The following is a 22,392-nucleotide window of genomic DNA, read 5'->3' on the forward strand; positions in this document are numbered from 1 at the left end:
CTTTTCCTCTGCCTGTCCTGAGAACATGTCGACTTCTCCAAGTACCAACAAAATGACCCTCCTGATTATCTCCAGACGGCTGACAACAGTGATCAGAACAAACATCACCACAGCGCCTCTTTATCTCTCTGAAATGAAACATGAGGACACGAAGAGCAGCGGCTGATTTTTAATTTACTCGCACAATCACACAGCGGGCTGAAAGAGTCCAAACTTCCTCTCCTTCAGGTCACAGATCATCTCAATCCCGAAGGTACGAAACATCAAAAACCCTCCCTGAGCGTCTATTTCAATACTAAATTAATGTTTTACGATTCGAACACAGCAGACCTTACAAACGTTCACCATCATACAACCATTGATTTCTCATAAGATCTGAGGGTAAAGTTAAACTGATATTTCATGATTCTCAGCTTTAATGTGTGTTTAAACAGTCTAATCTGGTTCAGTTCTGCTGCCCTACAATGTAATCTGTGACTGGGAACCGAGATTAGTAAACCAGCGTTCCACGTGTGGTGATTGGCTCTTGTTTTATGGACTCTTGGATTAGATATGGTGACACAGTTTTCCACATTTTGTGACTTTCACCACAGCCTAGAGGTAAACACATCAGAGTATGTCATGACATGAGGAGGTTCAGGAGCTCATGAGGTTGGTGCAAGTGAATTTATCACAGTTTTTTTTAAACATATGAACGAGCTGTAGTTTGGAGGCTTTCTTTCACAACAACATAACATATAATTAGAATTTTCACATTATGTGAGTGAGTATTTTGAGTTTAATAGAGCTGGTTAAAATCTTTCTGTTTGAAAACATGTAGAAAGTCTAAGTTTTTGGGGATTTTTTTTGGGGGGGGGGGATTTTTTTCTTTTCTCTGCAGTCCGAAGAGGAATTTTTTAATTTCCAAGTGTTGTGAGGCGCTTCCCATGAAGGGTTAATAAAGCACAATCAAACAGTGGCCCTGAGCCTGCACAACTTTTTCCACTCTTGCTGGAAACTTTCCAGAGCTATTTATACGAGTCCTCGGGCCCGGCGGTCCACGGACCCCCACTGGAGTGTGGTTTCCTCCAGAATGATGACCCGGTGGACGGATCTGATGCCGTGTAGGATCAGAGCTGGACGACCTGTACGAACTCCACACGTCTAAACTGCCCCAGACAATGATGCTCCAACAGCACCTGAACACAGACGGGCTGTACCTCTTTGAAAACATCACTACTTGTAGTCATGGAAGGAGTTTATTATTATTATTATTATTATTATTATTATTATTACTACTACTACTGTCATGTCTTAATAACATGAGATAAAATGTAAAGAAAATTAATTATTAAAGTAAGTGTGATGTTGATAATGATAACAATAATAATAACATATGCTTAATTAATAAACTAAAATCCGTTGTAAAACTCATGAAATCATCAATACCCCCAAAATACTACTTAATGACAGTCTTGTGAGTACTTGTGATGAGTTACTGTCACTTGTAGTGAAGATTACGTTGAAATTTTTTTTTTAAAATGAACAAACTGAGATAAAAAAGAAATAAATCTCAATTAACTCTTCAGCAATAATTAATATACTAACAATAAAATAAAAATTATAGTACATACTACTTGATAACAGAACTATGAGTATTTGTAATTATTTACTTTCACTCCTTGTATTTTAAGACTTGCAAAGTAGATTACAAGGTGGAAACTGTAGTACTTCAGGATTACTACAAATAGGTACAGATACCCACAAAATAGGTATTTGTAATAAATAGCCAGAAGTACAGTAGATTACATGATTTAAATTATATTTAACAGCAGTGACGGTATACTCCATAATAGTTGCAACAATATGTAATTGCTTTCTTCCTCTCGTTACATTTTTACTAGGAGATTACCAAACTGTACTAAAAGTACGATACGACACCCCCGCCTACAACAAACAGTCAGACTGAGGAGCTGTCATGACCTCCAGCAGCTGTGATAACTGAGATATTAGTATTCAGTTACTTGAGTAATGTGTTACTTTATATTGCGTTACTGAAGGAGTGAAGGAGTGAAGCCCCCCCTACCCCCACCCCCACCACCCCCCCTCCAACACCAGGATCATGGACGCGTCCGTGGAGCTCTCGCGCCGCCGCCGCTCGCTTCCTTTCTCCCACTTCCACGAGCCGCTTTGATCATGACATAAGAGGAGCTGCCGCTCTTCATCATCACAGCCCCGCGCGCCGCTCCCCGCGCAGAATCCCAACTTTCCTTTTTTTTTTTTTTTTCTTTTTTTTTTACCCCCGCACCCTCTCTCACTGCGGGGCACTTTCTCTCAGCCCCTTCGCCGGGACAGAAGTCCGCTCCGCGGGGCTCCAGGAGGGGCAGCTCGGTGCAGCCGGCAGCGCTCTAATCTTCGGAACATGGACGTGGAGGCGGCGGAGGACGGGAGCTCTCTCCCCGGGAACCGGCGCCCGGGCCGGGCTGCGCGAGCGATGGCGAGCCGGGTGAAGGTGAAGGCGAGGCGGGGACGGAGGAAGGAGCTGCTCCTCCTCCAGATCTGCGTGTTCGGAGGTCTGCTGCTGCTGGTCCGGGGCTTCTCCTCCGTGACGGGACACTCAGGTGAGGAGGAAGAGGAGGCGAAGGAGGAGGAAGGCTTTACCTCCTCACAAACACACTATAACATTCCGTTATGTTAGTAATCTCCAGGGACCAAAGTAACGCGTTACTCAGAGATGAAGACACTTATTACAATCAAACTACTCACAGTCCGAAAACAGGAGAATAAATTAGTCCTTAAAGAGATAAACAGTCATTTTAACAGGGTGAAAGTAACGACTTACAAATACATTATTTTCATGGAGTCATTCTTTTTCAATACTTTCATAAGTATTTTGTTCAAAAATGTAATTTTACTCATACTTTATTACAATTTACACAAGTTAATGTTTCAAATACTTTTATGAAAGCACATGATTTTAATCTGTATATAATATCAACATGTAATCTTGTTTGTGGAGAAAGTAACTCATACAAACTTTACTCATTTAAGTACAATTTAAACCACGTACTACTTTTATAATCCCAATGAGTAGAAGTAATGGAATACAAATACTCACATTACTGTAATAAGGTTTTGCTTTTGCATACTTTTACTTCAATAAATATTTTTTTCCCAGTAGGTTCCCATTTATATGTTATATAGCATCTTCCTCCTAAACTAATGTAACTTAAGATTATAGAGCATCTTCCTCTCACAGTAAAGTAGTTACCTGCTGGCAGAGACATTTGGCCAATGTTCCCTACGTCTGCTGCTCATCCTACAAATGCATCATCGTCACAGAAAGGCACCATCTAAAATGGAACTAATCAGGTTCCCTTATAGGATTAGATTTATTTCCGACAAGGATTGTTACAGCCAAGAAACATTCACTCACTTTCATTTTGAATAAGTTACATGGAGAGCTGCATGTTCTTCCTCCTCATCTCATCTTCATCCCCGTCGAGAGTAAACCTCACCACCGAGTCAGCTTCTCACTTTCTACAGACGGACGCTCTGCATGAATATTCAAACACTCATGATTTGTGCATCATCAGAGAGACTCTGCAACACACACACACACACACACACGCACACACACACACACACACGCACGCACACACACACACACACACACACACACACACACACACACACACACACACACACACACACACACACACACACACACACGGAGGCAGCGCGGCTGTACGCACACATCACGTTTAATGCACTTCCCTGGTTGTGTTCTTGTTAACTCTTAATCAGCTGCTGAAAGATCAATTAAAGTTGATTACTTATGACGCACATTAATCATTCCCACACTCCTCTTCCTCACTCCGGAAGAGGAAGAGGACAAAGGGGGAGGAGGAGGAGGAGGAGAAGGAGCAGGATGAGGAGGAGGTCGAGCGTGAGGAAGAGGAGGAGGAGGAGCAGGATGAAGAGGAGGTCGAGTGTGAGAAAGAGGAGGAGGAGGAGGAGCAGGATGAGAAGAGGAGGAGGAGGAGGAGGGGGATGATGAGGAGAAGAAGCAGGATGAGGAGGAGGTCGAGTGTGAGGAAGAGGAGGAGGATGAGGAGCAGAAGCAGGATGAGGGGGAGGATGAAGAAGCGGACAGGAGGAGGATGATGAGGAGGAGAAGAAGCAGGATGAGGAGGAGGTCGAGTGTGAGGAAGAGGAGGAGAATGAGGAGCAGAAGCAGGATGAGGGGGAGGATGATGAAGCGGACAGGAGGAGGATGAGAGGAAGCAGGATGAGGAGGAAGTCGAGTGTGAGGAAGAGGAGGAGGATGAGGAGCAGAAGCAGAATGATGGGAAGGACAAAAAAGGGAATGATGATTGAGGAGGAGGAAGAGGAAGAGGAGCAAGAACAGGCGGAGGAGGAGGCAGAGGAGGAGAAGGAGCAGGATGAGGTGGAGGTCGAGTGTGAGGAAGAGGAGGAGGTGGAGAAAGCAGAGGGAGGAAGAGGAGGACTCGGAAGAGGACTCGGATGGACCAGGGCGGGACGCTCGTCCCACTGTGCTCTTTGAAGTATGAAATGAATTCAGAACTGTTGCTGCCTTCTGGAAGAATGTGCAGATGTAGCCACACAGTGGGACACCTCCCACACACACACACACACACACACACACACACACACACACACACACACACACACACACACACACACGAGGATTTTGTTTTGGAAAATGATGAAGTTTCCCCTTTTCATGTATGAACCAGGCAGGGGGCGACACCATACAGACACCGACTGTTTGCACTCGAGATCAAAATGATCTAACGCGTTAAAAAGACGGTGAAGAAGATGATACCTGCAGAACAACAGCAAGTCCAACTTGTCACACGTACAATGTGATTTAAAAAAAAAAAAACAACAACCAAAAAACCTCTTTAAGAGCTTCATAAATGTGATGTTTGTTTTCATGAACGCCTGTGAGCCACGCTCACCGCTCCTCACCAGCACCAAGTCCAGAACACAGAACGCTCAGGGCCGAAGCAGGAGACCCACCGTCTGTCCTGGACTGGAGGTCGCAGCTCCTTTATCTCACCGATATTAAAAAGCAACTTACACTGTATATCAGAACGTATCGGTACGTACCGTCTGTGACCAGTAGGTGTCACAGTTGTCATGTCATGAACTCATTTATTATGAGTATTAGTCGAGCTTAGGAGGAGTTTTAGATTAGTTTAAGACCCATTTCAGGCTGGTTTTAAACTGGACTCTCACTGGTTTGAGACGAGTTGAGGAGTACTTGGTTTAAGACTAATAGTTTACGAGTTTGGGACGAAATAAATAAAACTCTGTTATGAGTATCGGACTAGTTTTGGACAAGTATTAGATTACTTTAAGACGAGTAGTAGAGTATTTTTAAGTATTTGCAGATCAATGGAGATCGAGGCGATCAGCATCTGTTGCCACGGAGACGCTCCCTGCTCAGTGTTTCACAGTGATCTAGCTCGCCTCCCGAGTTAGTCGCAATATGAGCTAACAGCTATCATGCTAGTGATGCTAACTCGGTTCTACAAACAAATGTGGCGTTGGCGAAGGTGTTCGCTCTACCGAGTGTAGTTCTAGTATCAACTATTTTCCAACTAGTTTCAAACTAAGTCTAAGACTGATTACAGACTAGATTCAAATGAGCATTGGACTAGTTCTAGAATAGTTTAGAAGTAGTTTCAGACTAGTTTGGGGCATAGTTTCGTTTTTTGACTAGTATTATAACAATTTAAAACCAGTTTCGGTAGGCTCGGGGGAGTTAAACACTGATTTTATTCTGGTTTTGGATGAATTTGAAAGTAGTTTTGGACTCGCTTGGGGCGTATTTAGGATATATTCAGAATAAAGTCAGACTAGTTTAAAATTAGATTTTTCGAGATGAGTTTCGGAGTAGTTTTGAACTGGTTTGAGACTAGCAGTTTAACTAGTAGTTTGGGACTAGGTCCAAACTTGTGCATGATGAGCTTTGGAAAAGTTGTGGACTAGGACTAGTTTTGGTCTAGTGTTGGACTAGTTTTGTTTTCAGCAGTTTTCCGACACCAGGAACCTGATCCATTCTGTAAACGTTTGAATTGTCGGTCTGTAATGTTACGCGTTGTCTGTAAAAGTGCGTCTCTTTGTTCGTCCTCCAGGTGTGGAGGTGTCGGGCGGCGGCGACGCGGACCTCCGGCTGGTGGGGAGGAGGCTTCTGCAGGAGACACACAACAGCAGCCTGGAGGAGGCTGAGGAAGCAGCCAGCAACTGCACCAGACCAGGTAAGAGAGACGGAGACGGAATGAAAGAAAGAGGACACTGCACCCCCCACCCCCCACCCCCCACCCCCACCCTGAAACAAGGCAGAAACAGAGGGAAACAAATCACTCTCAGCCCACATCTCGTCTCGCTCTACCCTCTGCGTCTCCTCTCGCTAACGTGGGGCTAACCCAGATTGTGAGGTCAGATGATTTCCCATGAGCACTCGCTGCAGCCGGCGGTGAGATTCCAGCTGCCTCAGCGGCTCTCTCTCTCTCTCTCTCTCTCTCTCTCTCTCTCTCTCTCTCTCTCTCTCTCTTTCCCCTCATGTCCCACAAACAGACCACATCCATAAAAACAGCTCTCATCTCCTCACCAGCAGGTTTGAAAAACCTCAAAAATACTTGTAATCTTTAGTCACTGCAACTCAGAGGGCCTGCAGGGATTAGAAACACTTACTTCTATCTGTTTTTAGAGCTGGATGTTTGAACACTGCTCAGGCTTTGTTTCTGCAAATTGCTTATGATTAAAAAGTCATTTTTGGAAGACGCTCTATTTTCTGGATGTTAGTGGAAGAAGACGCTCTATAATCTGGATGTTAGTGGAAGAAAATGCTCTGTAATCTGACTGTTAGCTCTTCTAAAGGAAACTGATTTATGAACTAAAGACAACAAGTGGAAGCAGGACCAAAACATCTCAGATAAGATACCAACAGCTCTTACAAATATAAGATAATTGCTAATACAGCGCGGCAATGCTACTCACAGGCCAGATCATGCTCAGACTCCCTGCAGGTGGCGCCGACCCTCTGGTGAGCTCGTTAGGTAAAACATCATCATCAATCTCTCTGCATGACATCCCGAGGTCATCTAAAACAGGAGACGCGGTCAAAGGTCAACCTATTCTCTCCTCATGCTGATTAGACACAAGCCTCTGGCTGCTAAATTTAGCGCAGTCGCCCCCTGGTGGTCCCTCCCAGAGGAACCAATCACCTGGAGTCGGCCGCTCCGGTGACGTCGACTCTTTGTGGAAGGAGCCGGGAGCGTCCTTTGGCCAACCTTCAACAGGAAGCCAGCGCAGCTTACATTCACAGAGCGTTCGTGCGTTATCCTCAGGATGTGATCCGAGGGCTGCACGCCGCCGGAAGATAGCGGTTATGGTTAGCCGGCCGGAGGCTGTGGTTAGCTAGTTAACGCTTTTGTTGACTCGTCGGTAGAAAGGATTCTGTGTCTGATGTGTCAGTCCTGTGACGGATTGAAGTCAGCCACAGTTAAAGTAGTTTTGGATTAGTTTTAAGCCAATTTAATATTAGTTTGTGTTTTGGACTTTTTTCAACAGTTTTTTTTAACTAGTCTCAGACCATGTTAAGACTAATTAAAACCTTGTTTCATACGAGTTTTGGACTAGTTCAGGAGTATTCCTAAACCCTAAACCAGTTCAACAGTTTCAACTGTTTTTCAGCGAGTTCCAGGCCAGTATAAGACTAGACAGGGAGTATTTAGACACTACAAGGTTTACACTGGTTTTTGGCTGAGTTCAAAAAATGGTTTTGTGGAATATTTTAGAATAATTTTAGACTAGTTTCAGAAAGGTACTGACTAGCTTTCGGCAGATTCCTTTTCACGCTGGTTTTGGATGTATTTGAGACAAGTTACATGGCTAATATGGGTCAGGAAAAGTTTAGGAAACATCACAATCAGTTTGAGGTGTTGACTCAGGACTCTGCAGGTCGCAGTCCAGACGTCCAGGACGATCCAGTGTGATCCGCGGAGATCCACCTCACCACGTAAAAGACAGGAACGATCTTGAGCTAACATTGTGGTCAGCGTCAGAGCTGGAGAGGAGTCCTTGCCTCCACAATGTGAAAGCAGTGGCCATAATGTTATGGCTGACCGGTGTAAGGCTCCAGCGTCACGATACTTTGAACCCGTGTGGCTTTAAAGAGGGAAAGCATTGTACGCAGTTACAATCACAGTTTACAACTCGGCGTAATCAAGCCAGCGCTCAGCTATCGGCGTAATCATGTCGCATCTAGTGTGTGTGTGTGTGTGTGTGTGTGTGTGTGTGTGTGTGTGTGTGTGTGTGTGTGTGTGTGTTGAGGAAGTTTCCCACCATGAGCTGAGAGGATGCAACACGACTCCGCTGGCTGATTGTGGGCTGAAATTAGAGAGCTGCTGATGGAGGAGGCAACCAAAGAGGGAGCTCCTCGTCTGCTCGTGTACCCCCACCCCACCCCCACCCCCACCACCACGCCCGTGTCACATCCCACTTCATGATTTTAATTGTCAGGGTCCCGCTGCTTCTGTTGATTTCACAACACCCGCCCTCTTCCATCGCTCATTTATCAGTCGGAGAAGAGAAGACGGGAAGCTGGAGGGGATGACTCACAATGCTCTCACTCATTCACTCCACTTTCTCGTGTGCACACGTGTTAGTTCAGATGCTCCTCCTGACTTTGTCAAGCCTTTTGTTGCCATGTCCAAACTTTTCTTGTTGATGAGATTATGACATTTAACACGGCATCCCAATTTTTGGGAATTGTTGTTTTGAAGATTAAAATGTGCATTATGTAAAGTTAAGCCACTCGTGCATAAGTCTCTGCAGTTTTCAGTTTTTGCAGTTTACTGCTAAGCATGTTTTTCACCAGGTGATTGGAAAGGACAGAACTTCAACCTCCAGCACCATATTGTTCAATTATTTCAGTTTTTCTTTGTCTGTTTTGAGCTAAAAATGTCACTAACTGCTATTTGAGCATGTCGACGCATTACAGAATAACTTCAGACTCGTGTTAAATTAAATTCGTACCAGTTTGAATCAGGTTTATGACTGGTTTTAGACTAGTTATGGACTGGTTTGGGAGTGTTTATAGGCTAATTTCAGACCGGACGCAGATTGGTTTTGAGACTAGTTTATGAGTAGTTTTGGACTTCTTTTACACTCATTTAGGATTAGTTTTTGTTACGGGCTCGGTACTGTGGCTCAGGCGCCAAGAAACTGAAGTAAAGTTCAAGAGTGTTTATTAATAAACTGATTAAATCTAGACCCCCCCCCCCCACCCGGCCGTGCACCACCCGGCCGTGCACCACCTGGCGTACGACAGAGCCATCCAGGGTTTTTGCAAGGAAACTCACGGATGAGGTCCGGGTCCTCGTTGCAACTCCGCAGTACCCACGATCCCTCCTCAGGGCCATAACCCTCCTAATCCACCAGGTATTGGAGACCTCGTCCATGGCGACAAATGTCCACTTGTTGACCCACTGTGTAGACCAGGCCGCCTTCCAACATCTTGGGCAGCGGAGGGGGGGCGGACTGGGGGGGCCAGTTCACTCTTCTCTGACGGCTTGATCTGGGAAACATAGAAGGTTGGATCGATACGCTTAGATGAGGGGTGCTTTAAGCGTACCGCACTGTGATTGATGATCCTCTCGATCTCAAAAGGCCCCATGAAGCGGGGTGCGAGTTTTCTTGACTCCACTCTGAGGGGGAGGTGATTTGCCTTCAGCCACACCATCTGCCCTGGAATGTACACGGGTGCCACAGAACTCTTACAGTTGGCCTTTTACTCCATTTTGCGAGAAAACAGGAGGAGTGCAGCCCGGGCCTGTTTTCAAATCCTCCTGCACCTCTTGATGTGGGCCTGAACTGAAGGGACTACCAACGCAGTCTCATGTAAAGGGAACAGGGGGGATTGATACCCCAGGGAGCACTGAAATGGAGACAGTCCAGAGGAGGAGTTGACCAGAGAGTTGCGCGCATACTTGACCCATGGCAGGTGGTCTCTCCAAGCGGTTGGGGTCTCTGATGTCAGGCATCTGAGGAAGGTCTCTAACTCCTGATTCAGGTGCTCTGTTTGGCCGTTGGACTGAGGATGTAAACTTGAGGACAGGCTCACCTTGGTCCTCAGGGCTGTGCAGAAGGCTTTCCACACCTCAGAAGTAAATTGAGGGCCGTGGTCTGAAACTATGTCCGCCGGGATGCCATGCAGGCGGAACACCAAAGACACCAACAGGTCCGCTGTCTCCTTAGCTGTAGGAAGCTTGGGGAAAGCCACAAAGTGTCTTCCCATTGGATAGTGGGAGACCGGTGACGAAGTCCGCAGCGATGTGCGACCAGGAGCAACTAGGCCCAGGCAGGGGTTGGAGCAGACCAGAGCTGGGCTGATTGGAGGTCTTGTTCCGGGCACAAGTGGTGCAGGCCGCAACAAACTGGGTGTCCTTGTCAATGGTGGGCCACCAAAACTTCTGCCGGAGGACTCCCAGGGTGCAGGTGACACCAGGATGGCAGAAGATGTGCAAGGAGTGGACCCACTGCAGGACCTGAGACCGAACAGTTTTCGACGGAACAAAGACTGTGATTGGAACAGTGGGAGCTCCAGGAGCTGATCTCCTCCCTCACCCAGTCGATCCGGGGATTATGTTTTCAGAGATTGTTCAGCTCACCAGTAACCCCTTAATTACTGGGGAGCCCAATCTTTATTGGGACTCGTGAGACAACGGGTGAGGAAATGCCCTGACTTACCATCGTAGAGGCAGACGTTTGTCTCACGTCGCTGGAGGACCTCCTGTGGAGTGACTCAGACACGCCCAATCTGCATGTGCTCCGGGGCAGGAGAAGTGGGGGAGGAACCCTCCTGGGTTCGCAGGGACAAGAACGAGGGTGTCCAGTGATGAGACTTCTCCCGTTGACTCTCACGGAGCCGTTTGTTGATCAGAGTGCTGAGGTGGTCCATTTTCAGAGTGGGGTCTCGGTTGGCGATCTCATCCTGTAGGTGGTCCTGGAGTCCACGGTATAACGCAGACTGAAAAGATTGGTCGTTCCATCCACTCCAAGCAGCGAACTCGATAGCAAACTCTGCCACGCTGCGGGATCGCTGGCACAGCAAGGTGAGCCGATCGTTTGTCTCCCTCCCTCTTACTGGGTGATCAAACAATTTATGCTCTCTTCTGTAAACACCTGGTACGACCCATATTCGGGTTGTGGGGGGTCCGTGACTGAGCGGGTGATGACCAGACGGCCGAGGCGGTGTTGGAGGCATGGAGCGGGAGATCAGCTGGCTGCCGAGCCGCGAAACAAAAAACCAACAGAGTGCTGCAGCAAAACAAACAGGGAGCCGGAGTTACATTGGAGCTGAGCTGATTCAGAGTTTTTCTCCCTGATTTGTGCAAGGTTCCAGCATCGGGTGAAGTCCGGAGCCCGGTTGAATAGCCGAACTCCTAATCTGCCAAATGATGCTCACCCGGTGACAACGGCTGCACAGAATCTCCCATTAGACCCAACTCTGTCAACACACGGCCTCGCCACGCTCACCTGAAGACAGAGCAGGGAGAGACCAACTGTGTCCCTACGTGGACACTGCTGTGCAGGGCGTGACAGTTCTGGATTTACTTCAAAATGGTATTGGGCGTATTATATAGACGAGTTTGTAGACTAGTTTCAGACTGTGTTCAGACCAAATACAGGATAGTTTCATAGAAGTTTTGGACTAATTCTTGACTAGTTTAAGATTTGGACTAGTTAAAGACAAGTAGTTAACTAGTAGCTTGAGACTAAGTTCAAACTCGTTTATGATGAGTATCGCACTAGCTTTGGTCCAGTTTTAGATTAGTTTTAGACTAGTTTGGGAGTAGTTATAGGTTAATGGGTTCAGATTGATTTTGAGGCTAGTTTAACAGTAGTTTAGACTTGAATAAAGCTAATTTCAGTAAGAGTTTGGACTAGCTTTGGACTGGTTTGGGGCATTGTTTCTGCTATTTTTAGGCTAGTTTCAGACTAGGTTAAGACTGATCACAGACTATTTTCGTAGAAGTTTTGGACTAGTCCAAGAATAGTTTAGAAGTCATTTAAGGGCAGTTTCAGACTAGTTTGGGGCACGTCTTAGTTTTTTGGACCAGTTTTGGTAGGTTAAGAGTCGTTAAACACTAGTTCTATGCTGGTTTTGGATGCGTTTGAAAGTAGTTTTTCACTGGTTTGGGGCATATTTCAAAATATTTTTTTTTAATTTTGGACTGGATTCAAGCTGGTTTTAGGCTGGTTTGAGACTAGTTTAAGACCCATTTCAAACGTGTTTTAAACTTGATTTTTACTGGTTCAAGATGAGTTTTGGAGTAGTTTTGGACGGGTTTAAGACTAGTGGTTTACTAGTTGTTTGGGACTAGGTTCAAACCTCTAGACCAGTTTTGGACAAATTTCCGACAATTTTTTGACCGTTTTTTTTTTTTTAACAGACCTCGAACAGTTTAAAGGTCTCGGTCAGGGGCCGGCAACCTTCAACACTCAAAGAGCCATTTGGACCCATTTCCCACTGAACACAACACACTGGGAGCTGCACCGACACCCCCCGGCTGTCACTATAATATTATTAAATTGGGAGATCTGGATTTTTAGAACCATGAGTGTTGAGTGGTGTGGCTTTCAATGTCATTCAGGATTATTTAGCAATAAGTGCATAATTGCTGCTCTCTGTGACTGTGAGCATGAAGCATCGTTCCTCCACACGTCTGCTGACTGGTAGTGACAATCGCCACTCTGAACAAGTCGACAATATTAAAATATCTCATCTGCCGTAAACACTCCCGTTATTGTTCGCATACGCTGCTTTGCGCACACTGGTGGTTCTGTTGACTGGGTTTATTGAAACGTCGGCGCTCCACAGCACCGCAGTCTTTCGACGAGGTTCAGAAGCTGATCTCAGTAACAGGAGAGGAGGAGATCCAGCGGGAGATGGATGCTGCAGTTCGGATTGAGAAAGTTTTTCGCTGTGCCACTGTTACACCCCGAAGAGGGACGGAACATATCTGGAAGGACACTGGGAAACAGTTGGATTTTTACAATTTTTATTTAATTTTCTTTTAATTCACTCATTGGTTTTTAATTCAAAAAAAATGTTGAACCTGAAAAACAAGCGGGTTATGTACAAACTAGAACCCGACAAAACCCCAAAACCACCCCGTGTCCTAAACTACCAAAATATCCAAAAGAACAAGTACCTGGTGGGCTGGCACAAACAAACAAACAGGTGCGGTACCGGGCCAACCCTGTACCGGGCCAACCCTGTACAGGGCCGTCGGAGCCGGTACCAACACCCAATCTAACAAACAAAACCCCCAACCTACTGTTGCAGGACAAACAAAAGACGAAAACAGGACCACCGATCCCACCAGGGAAAAAGGATCTGTGCTAACCCCAAACATACAACGAAGGCGGAAGAGCCGAAGAAGGAAGCCGCCTGACTGCGGGTACGAATGGGAGAGGTCGAAGTAGAGAAGCCGCCGGGCTGCGTGTCTGTACGGGATTCATCGAGAGAGGGCAGCCCCGAATGCTTTAGACACCGCCTATTTATAGGTGGAGAGGCGGGCTTCACTGAATCCTACAAAAATAATAAATAACAAATACTGAAATAATCCCTCAAGAAAACAAACAAGGGGATATAGAGATTAATTTACTATTATTATTAAAATATTACTTTATATATATATAACAAACTAAATAAATTGACCTCTCAACGGAAGTAGGATAATATATATGAATATAAGAAAACCTTCAGTAATACCTAACAGCCACAGATAAAGGAAGCTCATGCCTTCAGATGACCACGGAGATGCGGCTGCCACATTCATCGCACCAGTATTGTTACGTAATGACATTACGTCCCTGCCTTGTTCACAACCCTGCCTACTTTCTACTGCGCTCTTTGTAGTGGGACTGCGCAACACAGTTGGGTCTGAGTGCGCTTTGCCTTACCGTACCTCTGTGCTCAGGGATGTACTGCAGTGGGACCGAGGCTCAAGGAGCCGCAGCAGAGGGACGAAAGAGCTGCATGCGGCTCTGGAGCCACGGGTTGCCGGCCCCTGATCTAGGTGAAGAGTAGTTTGAGACTAGGCTCGCTCGGTAACTTTAGTAGATGAACATGTAGCACAAAACACATCTTACAGTTAAATTATTCCAATTTATTTTTGATTGTTATACGAGCTGCTATTCAAGCACGCTAATGCTAATCACAGCTGCTGAGGAGAGATGTTAATGCTAATGTTACTTACATGTTGCTTTTAGTTAAGGATTAATAAGACGCTCTAATAAACAGGAGTTTAGAGAAGAAAAAATGTACTATTTTGAAAACCGTTTCAGCTAATGCTAAAGCTAAGAACTAGCAAAGTCAGCTGGACTCTGCAGCCTTCAGCGGTTTTCAAGTAGCATTCCCACTGAAAACGTGATAAATTTTGTCCAAGTAGCTAATTTTACAACAGTAATCAGTTACTGATGAACCGCTTTCGAGGACTTTCCTTGTTTCCATGACAACAGAAAAGGACCATGAGATAACAGGTTTGTTTTGAGGGTAGATTCGATCTGATGATCAGTCCGAGTTTTTAATTGATGAGGCTGTTACCTTTTTTGGTTATAAACAAAAGTGGACTCAGTGTTTCTGTCGCTTGGAACACAGGTGGTTAATGTAGAACCGCCACCACCACCCCCCACCCCCGTACCTCCCTGCGTATATTGCTCTGGGTACCCCGTGCATGTGACTGCTGCTCTCCACAGGTCTTTCCCCAGGGGCTGTCCTCCTTCTCTGTTTTTACAGATCCTCTCTGCTCCTCTGCGCTCTCCTTCCAGGAAAGGAGGCCTCCATGACTTAATCAGGGCTTCCCTGTGAAGAATGTGCTGCACTTGGCCCGACTCTATTGATTAATGCACCGATGGAGCCCTGCTTTCTGTGTAATCTCTAACTCAATGAGATGAGTGGTTCTCCTCTGGGATTGTTCTTGTACTTCAGCGCTGCTCACAAAGAAAAATCACATGAAAATATGTATCTCAATATAGACATCAACTTTGGATGTATTTTGGGTCTCTCGCCCCTTCATGGTAAGAGTTGGGAGGTGATGACTTATATCTTGACGCCCTCCTTTTTTCAATTCCCTCTTTTTTTCCCCTCTATTTACTCCTTTATCCTGATTCCATCCTTTTTCTTGGCTTCCTATTTTTTCCCCCCCAAACTCCTTCATTCCTCCTGTTTTCCTTGATTCACTCCTTTCTCCTGACTTCCTCCTGCCATCCTCCCTTCCTTTGAGCAAAGGAGAACTTTTGCAGTTCCTCCTGCTGAATTATGGAGGATGTTTACTGGCAGCATTAGTCACCCAACATGGCGTAAAAGATTCATCCTGCTCGTGTGACTGTGAGCTCTGTGGAGAAAGACGAACATCCACAGACATGCACAAAATGTTTCTGTGCTCAGAGTCACAGCGGTAAAGAGTCACAGCCCTGGTTTACAAAACAATGTTTTCAAGTGAAAATGCAAAAGTTTGGTTGCGTTTTGTGTGTCAGTTTACACAACGATGCTCAGTCACTGTAAACGAAACTGTTGAAAACAGCTTCCAAGGTGGAACTTTCTGAAAACGCTCTGTCTTCGTGTAGACAGCGGAAACGCCGCTACTGCACATACTACCCACCATGACCGTAGTAATTAGTTGTTGCACACATGCTCAGTAGATGGATAATAAGAACAATGTTTCCCCCAGAGTGTCATGACTCACAGTCCATTTTCTCCTGGGACTTGGTAGTTTTATTTTGACAGTCACCGTAATAACAATCCAGCGTGGTCGTCTGTCCACTAGATTGTCTGTGTTCTCCCTTTGTTAATATCTAAAGTGTATTTATATCTGCTACATGCGTGTGTGGTTTCATTACAAAAACCAACAACAACACCTGTCTTGATAGTGACAAGGGCCGGTTCATCAATCGATGAGACCGAGACGGCTCCATGTGGAAGTGCTGGCAACCATTTATTTTCAGTTCACGGGTAACCCCCCCCCCCGCCAACCCAGCAGAAGGCACTCCAGGGTAGCGCATCAACCAACACCCACTAGTGGCACACAAGGAAAACTACATAGTTTTCAATGTTTCTGCCGTTTTGGTATAAATGGACATTGTTTTTGAAATGTGGCAGTGTAAAATGAAACTTTTCTGAAACGAAAACACAAAAAAGATGTGTTTTCACTTGAAACATTGAACGGAGCCACGCAGGCATTGCGTCACGTTGCAGTGATGTATTTGTGTAATTAGTTACTTGTACTCTGTGTGCTGTTGGTCTCAGTGTTGGGCCTCAGTTGGTCTGGTCTGGCTCGAGTAGATTCTGCTAATGCTAATGCTATCAGAGGAGCAGGTCAGACTGCAGCTCATCGACATTTTCACAATATGCCGTTGACATGTGAACTGAGATCTTCTATCCTCATCAGAAATGAAAGAACACAGTCGAAACATATAAAAACCGACTTGCCTGAAGAGAAGAAAACATGATGGATTTAATCAAACCAGCTCAGTGAGACTTTCAGTCACATGACTTTAGAATGCAGGATCCTCAACAGTGGATGAAAGTACCTAAACAAAAGCATCTCAGTGTTGCTTTGACTCTGTGTGGCTTTCCTCCTGTGCTTTTCTTCCCCTGGAAACGTTCCTTTCTCTGCCTCCACAGTTTGTTCTCGCTGTTTGCTGAACTTCTTGTGGTTTTTGGACTCAGGCCCATTGGCACGACATCGTTTCTGTTGCCGCTTTCTGTGACTCTGTTTCCCTTCTTGTTTATCGGAACCTGCTGCCTCAGTGGTCGTACAGCTGTGTCCTCCGCCTCCTTTAAACCTGACAACCTTGCACGTTATATAAGAGCCAGCAGCTATGTATGATGTACCACAATAAAGTCATATAGTATGTAATATGTGCTGTATATTATTATGCCAGTCAGGTGAAGTCAAACACAGGAGGACATGTCCACTCTCACCCACATACAAACCCAGGAGACTATAAAATAAGCTCTGGATGGTTTCCCAGGTGTCCTTCATTAACCTCAGAGCAGACAAAGACTGGAGCCCCTGTCCCCCACCCCATGGGGACCCCAAACCCCACGTTGGAAACCACTGATAAACTATAACACTATAAAAGGTTTTAAATGAGATGATTATGAATAGTTACCTGGCGATAATAGGTAAATAAAAGATTGAAAATGACAGTTGCTGTTGTGCAGACAAAACTTGTGTAATGTCCAAAACCAGTTTGAAGCTAGTTTAAATAATGTGTCAAACTGGTCTGAAATGCTGCGTCTTCTGCGTTATCCTGGTGAAAGACGCCATCGGCGCAGACTCACTGCATCATAGTGCGACGATTCTTCATAACAAGGCTTCAGTAGTTGCTCCAGGTCACAGTCACATCCACATGGATTGAAGACCCAGGGTCACCCCGACGAAAGCGTCACACTGCTTTCTTCCCATAATGCATCCTGGTGACACCTGGACCTGGACCATGTCAACAGAGCTGCAGGTTTGGAGATGTTCTGATCCAGTCGCTATCAAACGGGCTGAAATTGTCATGCTCGGCCATGTTTTTGTCTCTGACAGAAACTCTGAGGGCTAAATGTTCACCTGAACAGTGATCGATTCCAGACAGTCGCCTGTCAGTGGTCATAATGTTCTGGCTGGTGGGTGTAAAGTCACTTCTCTCTGAATGCAGCAGTTATGTCGTTTTTCCACCACACTGAGTCACGCACACACACACACACACACACACACACTAAACCCCACCAGAGGAGGAAGCTGTGCGTTGCCGTGGTTACACACACTGTTTACCGGTGAGTCACGGCTTCCTGCTGACCTGGCGGCGGCAGCGGCGCTCCAGTGTTTGTGGCTCTGATTGATCCTGTTGATGAGCAGCAGTGTGACGCTGCAGCAGCTCTGAGAAATCCTCTGACACCATCACCTCAAAAGACTTCATCTCATTCACACTTTCATTTACTTTGTCGAGCACTGGCTCGTTTGTTGCCACAAACTGTATAAAATTACAGCAATCCCACACGAAGAGCAGAGGATCAGTGGAAAAACTGAAAGAGGACAGACTACAGGAGAGAGAAGACAGACAACAGGAGAAAGAGGACAAACTATAAAAGAGAGACGACAGATGACTGGAGAGAAAGAGGACAGACTATGAGAGAGGACAGACGACAGCAGAGAGAAGACAGACAACAGGAGAAAGAGGACAGACGACAGGAGAAAGAGGACAAACTATAAAAGAGAGACGACAGATGACAGGAGAGAAAGAGGACAGACTATGAGAGAGGACAGACGACAGCAGAGAGAAGACAGACTACAGGAGAGAGAGAAAGAACAGACTACAGGAGAGAGAGGACAGATGACAGGAGAGAGAGGACAGACTACAGCAGCAAGAGAACAGACTACAGGAGAGAGAGGACAGATGACAGGAGAGAGAGGACAGACAACAGGAGAGAGAGAGAGAACAGACTACAGGAGAGAGAGGACAGACTACAGCAGCAAGAGAACAGACTACTGGAGAGAGAGACAACAGACGACACGAGAGAGACAGGACAGACTACAGGAGAGATAGGACAGATGACAGGAGAGAGAGAGGACAGACTACAAGAGAGAGAGGACAGACTACAGGAGAGAGAGGACAGACTACAGGAGCAAGAGAACAGACTACAGGAAAGAGAGAGGACAGACTACAGGAGAGAGAGGACAGATGACAAGAGAGAGAGGACAGACTACAGGAGATTAAGGCCTTGTTTACATGGCATTTTCAAATGAAAATGGAAAGCTTGATTAATTTTGGGTGTTTGATTACATGACAACTGTGCTCAGAGTGACTGAAAACGTTTTGAACTGCAGCTATTGCGCATGTGCACCACAGCCATAGATCGCGACAGTAAGAACAATGTGTGCCTCTTGAGCGTCATGACTCCCAGTCACCGTAATAACAATGCAACATGGTCGTCTGTCCATGCGTATGTCCATGTTCTCCCATTGTCAATGTTAATAGCATATTGTTCAATGCACGTGTGTGTGTGGTTTCAGCACAAAAACAAACAACAGCACCCACCAGTGGCCCAACATGAAAACTACATCATTTTCAGTGTTTCTGTAATTGTAAAACTTTGAAAATAAAAAATGTGAAAACGGTGCACACTTGTGTAAAAGGGGCCTAAGTTGCAGACGTTCTTCTCGCAGAATAAACCTCCAGCAGAAGCACTCATGAAATGCTGCAGAGTGAGTGGAGCTAACGTGAACCATGAGCTTCATCAGTGTTTAAAGTCTAATCTTAGAACATTTGAGCTGCTGTTGTGTCTTTATTCCCCCCTTCCCTTCCACCTGAGCTCAAATTGTTCACTTTATGAGTTGCAGTGCAACCAGACTCCTGTTTACTATGCAACTGACAGCTACATGAATGATGTCTAGTAGCATTAGCCTGCATCCACAGTACCTGTGATTAGCATTAGCATGCTAAATAGCAGTTAGCGTTCTGTCTAAGAGCTGTCTGCATGTTGGCAGTTTATCTCAGCTGCTTTGTTGCTGCTGCTTCTCTTTGTACTTACTAGTTCATAAATTAATAAATACTCTTAACGGTGGAAGTACTTCCTTATTAAAGTAACATGGGTACTTCATTACTTCCATCCACTTTGTCATGAGTTACTTGTCAGTGATAGGATTACTAGTTACTGGTTAGTTGCTCATTGTCGTCTGAATAGTTACTTTTAGGATAATAGTTACTTCAGGTTTGAATCATCGCAGCGATGATTTATCTGAATCAGATGTTCGTAGATGTTCGCCTCTCCTGTGTGTCGGTGACGTTCCCTCCTGACTGGATGAAACCTTGATCAGTTTGCTGCTGATCTGACTCACGCTGAGTGATGCAGGCAATAAGACAAATATCAGAGCAGAAAGATCTCATCTCCGTGTGACGTCAGCCTATGGAAGCGCCGTATAAAAAGATCAGATCAGGTTTTAAATAGACGCTCAGGTCGACGTTTTTAAAGGAGGAAGTCAAGACAGGGTGCAACATTCAGCTCGCTCAGCATCTTTGAAGAGGTAGAAGAAGTGTGGGACTCCTTAAATGTCTCACATTACTCAGCAGAGTAACTTTGCCCTGGACATGCGATGTGTCAGCTCATATCAGCGTTGCACACTGAGCATGTGCATAACTCAACCCACCCCCACCCCCCCGCAGCCCTCCACGTGCACTCTGAACACAGACGGGGAGCACACGGAGATGAGCGTGCACACGTCCTCTGGGGGGTGGAAATGGAACTTTAATCTTTTATCTGAGTGCAGAATGCCGACATCTCTGTTTGTCAAGGCCTTCGATTAACGGCTGTGACTCCAGAGGACTATATGCTGTCGGGGTGGGGGTGTGGGTGGTGGGGTGGGGGGTGGGGGGTGGGGGGTCCTCTGTATCTCTGATCTAGAGTCATCAAAGCTTTTTCACCAGCTGAAAAACATCAAATAAAAGTGTTTAAAGGTGAAAGTGACCTGTCAACCTGACAGTTATTTAAAGTTGTAGAATCCACCGCTCCGATCCTCTACCAGAGGCCTGGCAGTCGGTTTGAGGGGTTCAGCTCAGTCTCTCAGCTCTTCCTTTTCGCACTGTGCTCTTCTGGACTGAGGCTTCAGACGTTGCTCCTGGATCTGCTGCAGACACTCTCCTAGCTTGAGGGTCACTACCCTGAGTGTTCCTACTGCTACGAGGACCAGGACAGATTCAACCTCACCACATCTGCTCCTTCAAACTTTGGTACTTCTCAACCTTTTCTTCTGCGTTCTTTCTGATGTTGCGGGTCAGCTGGTACTGACACATCCATCACTGCAGTCCTCTTCTGCTGTTTGTCGACCACCACAATGTCCGCTTGGTCGTCCAGCAGCTGTTTCAGTGGAGAACTTCCATTTTGTTGTCCTGCCTCAACCTCTTTGGTGTATCTCTTTTGCTGGGTGGTTTGAGCCGTTCACCTCTGTTTAGCAGTTTCAAGTACCTCAGGAATGGAGAGCTTGTTGTATTTCTTCGGTGACGCTTTACCAACAAAGTTCCCTTTCTGTATCTCTGCCAGCTGCCTGACGCCTCTCCGTGCCGCCTTTATTTCAGCCTCTAACTGTCTTTTCCATGGAGGATGCTGGACCTTGTCTTTTATCAAAGCTCCTCTTGAAGTACTGCCGCTGCACTGTGTATCACCGTGTTGGTTTCATTAATGGTTGTTTTGGATATATCAAGGGCAGTATTCACATCCTCTGGCAGAGCGTCTGAAGGTCCTTAACAACTTTGGTGTTTGTTGGGTGCAGCAGATTTCCAGTTGCTCTTTCACTGGGGATGTTCATACATTATCTACTGGGGCTCGGTACCCAACCCTGGACTGTGGGGTTGATGGTGACCTGACATGCTGGCTCTCCCTCGCCGGAGCATCGTTGTTGTATTTCATTGATCTGGAGTCGTGGTAATAGGTGGAGTTTACATGTTAGAACACTGTGCGACTAGACGATTCTTAGTTAGCTTTCGTCGTGCGTTTCGCAGTAGCCACAGGTCCCAAATGTGGCCTCTCTCTCTCTGTCTCTCTCTCTCTGTCACTCTCTCGCTCTCTCTCTGTCTCTGTCTCTCTCTCTCTGTCACTCTCTCTCTCTCTCTCTTTGTCTCTCTGTCTCTCTCTCTCTCTGTCGCTCTCTCTGTCTCTCTGTCGCTCTCTCTCTCTCTGTCTCTCTCTCTGTCTCTGTCTCTCTTTCTCTCTGTTGCTCTCTCTCTCTCTCTCTCTCTCTCTCTCTCTCTGTCTCTCTGTCGCTCTCTGTCTCACTCTGTCTCTCTCGCTCTCTCTCTCTCCCGCTCTCTGTCTCTCTCTCTCGCTCTCTCGCTCTCTCTCTGTCTCTGTCTCTCTCTCTCTGTCACTCTCTCTCTCTCTCTCTTTGTCTCTCTGTCGCTCTCTCTGTCTCTCTCTCTCTCTCTGTCGCTCTCTCTGTCTCTCTGTCGCTCTCTCTCTCTCTGTCTCTCTCTCTGTCTCTCTGTCGCTCTCTCTCTCTCTGTCTCTCTCTCTGTCTCTGTCTCTCTTTCTCTCTGTTGCTCTCTCTCTCTCTCTCTCTCTCTCTGTCTCTCTGTCGCTCTCTGTCTCACTCTGTCTCTCTCGCTCTCTCTCTCTCCCGCTCTCTGTCTCTCTCTCTTGCTCTCTCTGTCTCTGTCGCTCTCTCTCTCTCTCTCTCTCTCTGTTTCTCTGTCGTTCTCTGCCTCTCTCTCTCTCTGTCGCTCTCTCTCTCTCTCTGTTTCTCTGTCGCTCTCTGTCTCTCTCTCTCTCTCTCTCTCTCTCTCTCTCTGTCTCTCTCTCTCTCTCTCTCTGTTTCTCTGTCTCTG

The 22,392-nt window shown here is 46.1% G+C and overlaps 1 protein-coding gene across 1 annotated transcript in view; it reads left to right on the top strand.

The window, feature by feature from the left end:
- Positions 1 to 2,401: 2,401 nt before the first annotated feature.
- The window catches only part of LOC308109767 (sodium/potassium/calcium exchanger 3-like), a gene marked incomplete at both ends in the record, with an annotated part of 40,571 nt that continues 20,580 nt past the window's right edge, over positions 2,402 to 22,392 (top strand). The window contains 2 exons of the mRNA XM_080463571.1: positions 2,402 to 2,600; positions 6,147 to 6,269. Of these exons, the coding sequence (XP_080319697.1) occupies positions 2,402 to 2,600; positions 6,147 to 6,269 (322 nt within the window). The remainder of the gene's footprint in view (positions 2,601 to 6,146; positions 6,270 to 22,392) is intronic.

This window comes from Lipophrys pholis, assembly GCF_963383615.2.
Source record: "Lipophrys pholis genome assembly, chromosome: 5".
NCBI lineage: Eukaryota > Metazoa > Chordata > Actinopteri > Blenniiformes > Blenniidae > Lipophrys > Lipophrys pholis.